Source organism: Lepidochelys kempii, chromosome 20 (assembly GCF_965140285.1).
Source record: "Lepidochelys kempii isolate rLepKem1 chromosome 20, rLepKem1.hap1, whole genome shotgun sequence".
Classification (NCBI taxonomy): Eukaryota; Metazoa; Chordata; order Testudines; family Cheloniidae; genus Lepidochelys; species Lepidochelys kempii.
This window is the reverse complement of record NC_136399.1, coordinates 12,846,998-12,857,289: the sequence shown is the minus strand read 5'-3', so window position 1 is coordinate 12,857,289 and position 10,292 is coordinate 12,846,998. Positions and strand designations below refer to the sequence as shown.

The 10,292-nt window shown below is 61.6% G+C and overlaps 1 protein-coding gene across 2 annotated transcripts in view; it reads right to left on the bottom strand.

Moving 5' to 3' along the window:
• Window positions 1-889: 889 nt before the first annotated feature.
• Window positions 890-10,292, bottom strand: part of TESPA1 (thymocyte expressed, positive selection associated 1) — a 31,293-nt gene continuing 21,890 nt past the window's right edge. The window contains exons 6-11 of one of the 2 annotated variants that reach the window (XM_073318679.2): window positions 10,056-10,092; window positions 9,513-9,614; window positions 8,380-8,588; window positions 6,264-7,489; window positions 4,740-4,824; window positions 890-2,194 (exon numbers count right to left, since the gene is read on the bottom strand). In XM_073318679.2, the coding sequence (XP_073174780.1) occupies window positions 2,037-2,194; window positions 4,740-4,824; window positions 6,264-7,489; window positions 8,380-8,588; window positions 9,513-9,614; window positions 10,056-10,092 (1,817 nt within the window). In that variant the 3' untranslated portion in view covers window positions 890-2,036. The remainder of the gene's footprint in view (window positions 2,195-4,739; window positions 4,825-6,263; window positions 7,490-8,379; window positions 8,589-9,512; window positions 9,615-10,055; window positions 10,093-10,292) is intronic. The other variant, XM_078849611.1, reaches the window with a different exon arrangement.

Sequence of the window (10,292 nt, the reverse complement as noted above, 5' to 3'; positions counted from 1 at the left end):
GGCAGAACGTGGGCAGAAAGAGGCGGGGCAGGGTGGAGACTCAGGGGAAGGGGTGAAGCGGGGATGGGGGTAACCCCCCAGTAGAACAATAGAGAACCCCTGTCCCCTATTGAGACAGTGGAGAACGCCCACCACCCCACTCCTGTGGAGAAGAATGGGAGCGGCTGGGTGCTGATCTCTTCTGCAGATCTGGCCCTTAGTCTCACAGGGCCTGTTTCCCCATCAGTAAGTGGGGACAATGCCTCCCTGTCTTGCAGAGCTGAAGTGCGTGTCTGGGGCTGGGGGGAGGCTCAGCCACTGTAGGTGGTGCAGGGATACCTGAGCTGGAAAAGGGTCAGAACTGAACTGACCAGTCACACCCACACCCCACATGTTCTAGTGCTGTGCTGGAGTAGCATACAGCCCAACCCCAGGGCAGCACAGCTGAGTCCCCACGGCAGGTAGTAAAGTAACAATCCAGGGAGGAAAGCTGCTCGAAGCAGCTGGTTTGGATATTGCAAAGCTACCTACAGGTGCAGCTCTTGGGAGCCAAGAGTGGGGTGTGGAACCAGACAGACCTAGCACCATGCTACAGATGGGGAAACTGAGGCACAAAGAATGGAAGTGACTCACCTACAGCGAGTGGCAGGGTTTAGAATGGAACCCAGGAGTCCTCTACCCTGAGAGCCAAGAGTAGAATGTAGGCAGGCTGACTCCCAGTCCCTGCTCTAACCACTAGAGCACGCCACATCTATCTCCTTGGTTCTGGGGGAGTAAGGTGGACTGATGTTGCTGGGATTGGCAAGTTAACCCAGGAGATCAATTCTGTCCCCCCACGCCCAGCCTCCACACTGAGCCCAAATGTGTGGGATGCCCAAAGCTGGAGGAAGGTAACTCTCACTTGTGTCCATTCATACAGCTCCATAAAGGTGCACAGACGTCCTCTCCATGTGTTTATTTACAATGTGCACGGGCTGTTCCCGGGAAGGATCCCAGCTGTCTTAGTGTTGCAAGTGCTACAGCGTGTGTAACAAGAACCAGTTCCAAAGTGCTAGTGAGGTTGTGAGTGATGAGCCGCAGGTAACATGGAGCCTGTGGAGCAATTCCCCATTTGTGCCAGCAGGGGGCACTCAACAAGGACAGAGGAACCCCCCTAACTCCACCCCATCATCACCCTGGCAAGGCCATCGCTGTGCCCCAAGGGTTACTGAACTCGCTGGCGAACCAGGGGCTGGGGGAAGAAGGATGATTTTCTGCTGTTTTGGGAAAAAGTTCTGAGTAAGCTTTTCTTTTTTAAACACCAGAGAGCTGCCCATCCTCCTCGCTCCAGGATCACCCTGGCTGACTGGTGGGTGGGTACCCCTGCCACCACACCCTGCATCACTGGGTCACCATGGCTGTCCACCTGCCCCCCAGGTTCACCCTTGTGAGTGGATGCCCCTCCCACTCTGCATCCTGGGTCATCCTAGATTCTTAGTGGGTGCCCCCTGCTCCAAGCCCTGGATCGCCCTGGCTGCCTAGTGAGTGCCCCCGCTCCGTGCCCTGCGTCCTCCTAGATCCCTGGTGGGTGCCCCCACTCCATGCCATGGTTTGGCCTGGTGGGTGCCCCTGCTCCATGCCCTGGGTCGTGGGTTGCTCTGGCTGCTTAGTGGATGCCCCCGCTCCATGCCGTGGATTGCCCTGGTGTCTGGTGGGTGCCCCCTGTTCCATGCCCTAGGTCGGGGGTTGCTCTGGCTGCCTGGTGGATTCCCCCTGTTCCATGCCCAGGGTTGTGGGTTGCCCTGTCTGCCTGGTGCTTTCTGGATTTGAGGTACAATTCTGCTGTTCCCAGGCCCCACTCTCTGCTCCACCCCCCCGCCCCCCGACACAAAATGCAGGGGATGTAGCATTTCCCAGACCCAGGAAGCTGTGATCCCGCTGCCCCAGGGATCGTGCCCGGACCCTGTCGTGGCTCATGAAGGGGCTTGGGACAAGCTGTGTGGAAGGAGCGTGTGGCCTGGAGACAGCAGGCATCTTCCTCCTGCTCAGATGAGTTCTCTCAGCCAGGGAGTCCTGACCTACACAGCCTGCCCTGTGCCACAGGGGCCCCCCATTGGCCTGCCGAGCTCAGAGCAGGCTGTGTCACAAAGCTGGGTGGTGGGCGTTGAGTTGGGCGCCGGCTCCTCCACAAAACCGCTGCTGTCAGAATGCGCACTGTGGGCGTGGAGTATGAACCCTAAAGCCAAAGGAAACAAAGACTGAGACTGGGCACCTCTTTTCGGGTCATCAGCGTGAAAACCACAGCCCTCTGCGCACTCCACACCAGCAGGGCTGTGGGCGACATGTGTGAGGGGCTGGGAGTTGTTTGTGGGGCTGGGGCTGTGTGCATGGCTGTATGCAGGGCTGTGGGAGGAGCTGAGGGCTGCGTGCAGGGCTAGGGGACACGTGCAGGGCTGAGGACTGTATGCAGGACTGCGTGAGGGGCTGGGGGCCATATGCAGGGCTGGGGACCATGTACAGGGCTGGGGGCTGCGTTCAGGGCTGTGTGCAAGGCTGGGAGCTGGATGCAGGGTTGTGGTGAGCCACATGCAGGGCTGGGGGCCATGTGCAGGGCTGGGGGCTGCGTTCAGGGCTGTGTGCAGGGCTGGAGGCTGGGTGCGGGGCTTGCGGGGAGTCATGTGTACTCTGGGAGCCGTGTGCAAGGCTGGGTGCAGGGCTGGGTGAGGAGTACGGTTACCAGGTGTCCGGTTTTCGACTGGAATGCCCAGTCGAAAAGGGACCCTGGTGGCTCCGGCCAGCGGCCGTTAAAAGTCCGGTCAGCAGCACAGCGAGGGCCCGAGGCTAAGGCAGGCTCCCTGCCTGCCCTAGCTCCATGTGGCTCCCAGAAGCAGACACCAGCCACCAGGTCCAGGCAGCCCCTCGGCACATGGGCTGCCAGGGCGGCTCCGCACGCTGCCCCCGCCCCAAGTGGCAGCTCCACAGCTCCTAGGGGCTGTAGGAACCTGGCGGCGGCTTCCTGGGAGCTGAGGTAAGTGCTGCCGAGACCCCGCACCCCAGACCCTCTCCCACACCCCAACCCTCTGCCCCAGCCCGGAATCCCCTCCCGCACCCAAACTCCCTCCTGGAGCCTGCACTCCAGCCCTGAGCCCCCTCCTGCATCCCAAACCCCGCATCCCGGCCCCACCCCAGAGCCCACACTTCCAGCCGGAGCCCGCACCCCATCCAGCACTCTGAACCCCTCGGCCCCAGCCCGGAAGCCCCTCTTGCACCCCAAACCGCTCTTCCCTGGGTCCACCCCAGAACCTGCACCCCCAACCAGTCCTCACCCCCCCGCCACACCCCAACCTCCTGCCCAAGCCTGGAGCCCTCTCCTGCACCCTGAACCCCTCATTTCTGGCCCCACCTAGAGCCCGCACCCACAGCCCATACCTCCCTGCACCCCAATCCCCTGCCCCATTGAGGGTGGTGGAGAGTGAGCAACAGAGGGAGGGGGGATGGAGTGAGCGGGGCAGGGTGTCAGAGAAGGGCCGGGGCAGGACCTCGGGGAAGGGGCCGGGGGTTCCTTTTTTTGTTCGGTTTTGTGCCGTTAGAAAGTTGGCAGCCCTCGCTGAGGGGCAGGAGGCTGCGTGCGGGGCTTGGGGCCATGTGCAGGGCTGGTAGCTGTATGCAGGGCTGAAGGCCATGTGCAGGGGGCTGGGGGCAGGGCTGTTTGAGGGGCTGGGGGCCACGTGCAGGCCTGTGTGCAGGGCTGAGGGCAGGTCTGGGAGCAGGGCTGAGAGCTGCGGGCAGGGCTGTGTGTAGGGCTGGGGGCAGGGCTGGGGACAGGGCTGGGGTCAGGGCTGAGAGCTGGGGGCAGGACTGTTTGCAGGGCTGGGTCAGGGCTGAGAGCTGGGGGCAGGGCTGTGTAAGGGGCTGGGGGCCATGTGCAGGCCTGTGTGCAGGACTGAGGGCTAGGGGCAGGGCTATGTGAGGGGCTGGGGGCCACATGCAGGGCTGAATGTCGTGTGCAGGGGGCTCGGTGCGAGGCCGCATATGGGGCTGACTCTCCCACAGGCTGGGCCCACTCTGCTGCCCAGGGCGCTCCCCGTCAGGCACCCAGTCTGGCCGAGACGCGCTCTCCAGGGTCATCTGGGCTCTTGTAGGTTCACCGATTGTAAGGCCAGAAGGGCCCATTGTGATCATCTCGCCTGACCTCCTGTGTCACACAGGCCAGAGATCTGCCCCCAAAACAATCCCTAGGGCAGAGCTTTGAGAAAAACATCCAAGCTGGACTTAAAAATTGCCAGTGATGGAGACCCCACCACTACCCTTGGGAAGTTCTTCTGATAGTTAATTCCACTTGCTGTTAAAAATGTACAGCACCTTACTCCCAGTCTGAATTTGTCTGGCTTCAACTTCCAGCCACTGGATCACGTTCGACCTTTCTCAGCTTCCCCTGTCTCGTGCAGCTCTGACACCCCTGTGCTCACCCCCCCACCTCCAAGACTGCCTGGTTCTGTGGGGCACAAGGGGCGGGCATCGGGGTGCAAGGTTCCAGGCTATAGAGTATGGATCCCACAGGCTCCAAATGGGGCTGGAGGAGCTGAGCTTTACCCAGAGCCACGCCCGGCCCATCCCACAGGCAGGCAGCTCCGTAGAGGCTCCCTGCCCCCGAGATATTGCCACTGCCCCTCGCCTCAGGCCCCAGTGCCCCAAACCATCCCCCTGCGGAGACTGGCTGACAGCTGGAGCAAGGCCATTCCCCGCGCACGGCCCAAGCCAGGCCCAAGGAGCCTACTTACGCCTCCGGTGTCTCGTCAAGGCGGGAGCAGGCAGCCAGGCTGCTGCCTCAGGGGTGCCATCCTCATCCTCACTGGTGCTTTGCACCTGAAAGCAAGAGACCGCACACTGGGTGATGGCACTGGGGGCAGGGGGGCAGACTCAGGGGCCAGCAGCAAGGGGCCACTGGCACGCTGTGTGTGAGCGAGAGAGACTAGTGCCCCCTGCTGGAGAGAATAAGCCCTGTGTGCACAAGCCCTGACTTTTGTTTTGGCTGGTGGGTGCTCCTCTCCGACCCCTGCTCCCCTCTGTGCGAGCGGCGGGCGTGGCCTCGGGGGGAAGAGGCCAAGAGGGGACAGGGTCTCAGGGTGGAGCGCAGGTGGAGGTCACGGTCCGGGAGCCAGGGCCCACAAAAGATTAATCCAGCCCTGCAGGTGCTGAGCACCCCCTATTTTTTCGGTGGGTGCTTGAGCCCCGGAGCACGCACGGAGTAGCGCCTATGCCAGCGTGCGTGTGCGTGCGCAAGTGCGTGCCAGCTGGAGGATGCTAAGGATGCAACAGCCTGGGTACTCAGTGAAGGGGCAGGGGGTGGGCAGCAGCTGCCCTGCCGCGAAGGGGCTCTGCCAAAATGCTGTTGGACGGACTCATTGCACCAGCTCGTGCTTCAAAGAGACACGAAAAAAGAACAGGAGGACTTGGGGCACCTCAGAGACGAACCAATTTATTGGAGCATGAGCTTTCGTGAGCTACCGCTCCCTTCGTCGGATGCATGCCGTGGATGAGCGGTAGCTCACGAAAGCTCATGCTCCAATAAATTGGTTCGTCTCTGAGGTGCCCCAAGTCCTCCTGTTCTTTTTGCGGATACCGACTGACACGGCCGCTCCTCTGAAAAGAGACACGAGCGTGTGTCACTGCCTCTGTTCCATTTGCAGCTTCCTCCCCAGCTGCTGGAGGGGGCTGACCCTCGGCGCCCTCCCCTCCTGGGACCAGCTTCATTTAAAGCTTTCAATCGTTCAAACCCAGTCAGCCTGGATCATTGTTAGCGTGTCAGGGACGTTTGCTGTACTGGAGCCCGGCTGCCCTCTGCTGGCAATTCATCCTTGACTGTGTCAGGCCATCTCACTCAGCATCTAGCAGGCTACCACTCCTGTCATTCCAGCTCCTTGAACTCTCACTGCGCCCAACCCACAGAAAGGGTCAGATCGTGTCCCCGAGCCCCACCCAGGCAGCTCCCTGCGTGTGGCCCACAGCTGCCCTGCAGTGGATCCATCCCAGGCCAGGGCATGGCCAGCTGTCCCGATGAGGCGCTGGCCTAGTCAGACTCCCTGCAGTGGGAACTGAGTGCTGCGTGCGGGAGCGGGAGGAGGTGGGGAGGTACAGGCGCACCGGGACAGGGGCAGGACCATTGAGTGCATGAGTGCAGTGCAGGGATGCAGTGCCCATGGCTATCTACAGGGCACTCCCTGCAGGTGGAGGGCGGACCTTCCTCCCCTGCCCCCCAAAGGGCTCAGTGATTAGGCTCAGGGCATCCCCATGTCTATACCCACCTCTTCCATTTCAAAAGAATCATCCTCCTGGAGGGGCAGCGTCGGTGCCCAGCAAGGCCCATGGAGCATGGAGCCCCCGCCTGCCACCCACGAAGCAGGAACCTCCCCCAGGGAGTGCAATGCTGGCCCTGGGGCTTTGGTGTCCTGCCCCTGGGGATGTGCCACGTCCCGGGAGCCACACGCGTAGGAGCTGCCTCTGAGCGGTGAGTGTCCTTTGCCTTCAGCCCTCAGCTCCTCTGGGCACATGAGAGCTTCTCTGTAGGCCTCCAGCGCGTCCTTCCCTGGAGGCCCCCCCGGGTGGGGCAGCCGGGCTACGCAGGAGCCTGCATTATCCGTGCTCAGGGCCCTGGACAAGTCTAAGGCAAACCCGGCCTCACCTCTGAGCCCCTCTCTGGGCTCCGGATGGAACCATGTTGTCCCGACAGTGCCCAGGGCTTTGGTGGCCATGGAGTGTGTCCCAGGAGATGGTGCAGCCGTGCTTCCAGCATAGGAACTCTCCTCATCAGACCCTGCTCCCCCTGAGGGGCAGGACGCGTCCATGGAGAACTCCCATTTGGAAGGAGCCATCTCCATAGGGGCTTCTCCAGGGCCTTTCTTCTCCTGGAGGCCTGGACTACCCGCTCCCTCTGTACACGCCCCAGCTGTGCCAGCAGGTAGCCCCTGCGGGGCCCATTGCAGCCTTGGCAGGGCTGGCACTGTGTGGAGCTGTCCTTTCCCTCCTGGAGGCGTGGGGGCTGCCTCGCCTCCATGGCAGAGATGCACTGAAACATGCTCTGCCAGATCTGGTGACGGTGGCTCTTGGAAGGAGCTCTCCACTCTATGCTGGCATTGGAATGTCCCCGTGGGCATCTCATGGGCTGCCCCTTCCATGTCCTCTATGTCTGTTTGGTCAAATCGGAACCGCTCCTCCCTCGCCCTCTCCAGCACCTCCTGCACCACCCTGCCCAGGATGCTCCTCCGGCAGCTGGGTACCGTGCTGGCTCTCCGCAGGGACTCGGCTCTGGGTGAGGTGTACAGGCACATCTTGGAGATGGCTTTCTTCAGACGGTCCACGGGAGACTTAGTCTCGGCCTTCGCGGGCACGACCCAGCAGTTGGGGATTTCTGGGCAGGCCCAGAAAATCTGGGCTGGCGAGATCTTCTGCAGGGGCGTCTTGGAGACGTAGGAATAGAGGCAGAAGAAGGCGTCCGCTGTCGCAGCCAGCGCCTCCACCTGCTGGAACCGACCTGGCAGCATGGAAAGGAGAGAGGAAGGTGAGACACTTGGCAGAGATCGGGGATGTTCAGAGCCAAGCAGAAGTTACAGAGCCAGAGGCAGGAGTCCCTGGGGGCAGTCTCTCGCCTAGGCCATGCCCAAAGCTGGACTAGGTGGTCACAACAGTCCCTGCTGGCCTGGATGCCTGTGGATCTATTAGCAAGGTTGCTGTGGGGAGCTGGTGAGTGGAACCCGACTGTAGTAGCCAGGCTCTTCTGATCGCCCGTTCAGTATTGGTTGAAAAGGGTTGCTGGGGGTGGGGGGAAGAAACACAACTCCCCAAGTATCAGAGGGTCTCCGTGCGCTTCACTACAGTGGATCTCGTTCTGCCCAGCTCAAAAGTGGGGAAACTGAGGCACTAGAGGGGAAGCGACTTGCCCAAGGCTGCTTAGAGTGGGATGAGTTGGGAATAGAACCCAGGAGTCCTGACTTCTAATGGCTTGCTCTTACCTGCTTTTACCCCACACCATCCACTGCCATGACCCGTCCCAACACTTCATTTCCCCAGTGGCACATCCCATCCCCACCCCAGCCCAGCTGTACTCCCAGGGCAGAGCCCCAGAGCAGGCCAGCCCATGCCTCTGCTCCAAGCACCAGTCTCTGAGACGGTGCAGTGACCGAGATGGGAACTTGCCTCTGGCACCACGGGTATGAATCCCTTGAGTGCAGTGACTGGCCAGTAAGCTGGGCTTGGCTAGGCAGGGTGGCAGGGCTCAGAGGCTGTCCCAACCTTGGGCACAGCTCATGGCCTCTGACTCCCGACTGCAGGTTTATCGGCCAGGCTGCTTTAACCCCCTGCTATCCAGGCTCCTCTGGAATGCCCAGGTATTCCTATGGGAGCGGAAAGCCCAGCAACACCTACTGGCCAGGGTCAGACAGGGATCCTCCATCTCCAGGCGCTGCACCTGGGCCTTCAGGAAGAGCTGGAAATCGATGCCCTTGGCTTGGGAAGGAGACGAGAAGAACCGGGCCGGGATCCGGGCTGTGGCCTGAGGCTCATCCTGCACGAAGCCCAAGTTGTAGAGAATCTCCTCAGCGTCCTCCTGGCACCGCTCCAGGATCTCAGAGACGCTGCAGAGAGCGACATGGTGCGCTGAACCAGGGGTGAAGGGGCTCGATTACCCCTCCCGCCGGGGCAGCGGTCAGAGCAGTGGGAAACTCCACATACCATCCCCACTGGCATAACCCATCCCCATGGCATGTCCCCACTGCCATGCCCATCCTCACCACCAGATCCCAGCCACCAGGGCCCCAGCACCACAACCATTCACACACACCGTCCCCACCAGCATACCCCATCCCCACACCCCAACCACACACACCGTCCCCACCAGCATACCCCATCCCCACACCCCAACCACACACACCGTCCCCACCAGCATACCCCATCCCCACACTCCATCTGCACACACCATCCCCACCACCACGACTCCCTATATCCCATTCCCAAACACTCCCTGTAGACATGAGCCATCCCCAAATACCATCCCCACCGCTACCCCCCATGCCCCCTCCCACGCACTATCCCCCACCACACACCATCCCAACTGCCACACCTCATCTCCACACACTGTCCACACTGCCACACCTCATCCCCATGCCCCATACCCCCACCACACACCATCCCCACACACTGTCTCCCACACCACACCTCATCCCCATGTCCCATACCACCCCCCATTACCTACCTGCCCTGGGCCTTCCTTTCCAAGTGCCCTGGCTGAAGCCAGTGGGTCTCAAGTTGGAGGTTGTTGGGTTGGGGTGGGGGATATTCCAAGGTATTTGCTGCTGCTCTATGGACACCAAAGGGGAATGCTTGGCTGTGGCTGAAGGACCCCCAAGAGATCCGGCTTGGCTGCAGCTGAGGGCCCCCCTGCCCAAGGCACTGGGACTGGCTGCAGCTGCCTCACCAGAGTTGAAGGTCAGATGGACTCGCTGCCCTGGGAAGAACCAACCAATCCCTGGGGTCCTGTCCTGAGGTCCTCGGGGTCCTACCTGGAGGTGGTCTTGTTGGTGCCACCGGAGATGGCACTGGATGCCATGCTTTGCCCGAGGTGGAGATACCGGCCTGGCCAGGGCTTCTCCAGCAGGGTCCTGCTGCGGGAGAGAAGGCAGGGGAGGGTCAAAAACAGTTGGGGGTAGCGTGGCCTCGCCGGGGTCATGCCCAGGCAGTGTCCTGGTCACCATCCCCTGGGCAGTAACACCCATGCTCCAGATCCTGCCCTACATCACCCCAGGGATCAGGCCCTGTGACTGGGTATGAGGCCCACAGACATGGTGCAAGGCCTGATCTGGGGGAGGGTTTCAAGGGGGCTGCTGGGAGCGAGGCCTGCAGGTGTGGGGTGGCCACTCAGGATGTGCTCCTGCCCAGGTATGGGCTGGCAGGTGGAGATGAGGTGTGAGGGGGCAGACAGTCTTGGTGTGGGACCTGTACGGCCCTGTGAGGGCACAAGGGCCTATGCTCAGGGCTGGCTGGGGTGGGGGAAGCCTGAGCTCAGAGTCCCCTGGGGGCATGGGGGTGGGATTCAGGTCTCTCACCTGCCAGCGGCTTTGTCATTCCCAGGTAACAACAGAGCTGGAAGAGCGAGAAGAAGCAACGGTGAGTAACACAGGGTGTCTCTGAATCCCAGCTTGGCACCCCCAGCACCCCCACCCCTTGTGGCTCCCCTTGCCTGGGGCACCCAGGGGCAGGCCTCACGTGGGGCACTGGGGAGAGTGAGTCAGCACCGTGTCCTTGGCCCAGAACCAGCTGCCCTTGCCAAGGTTTCTGGGGCC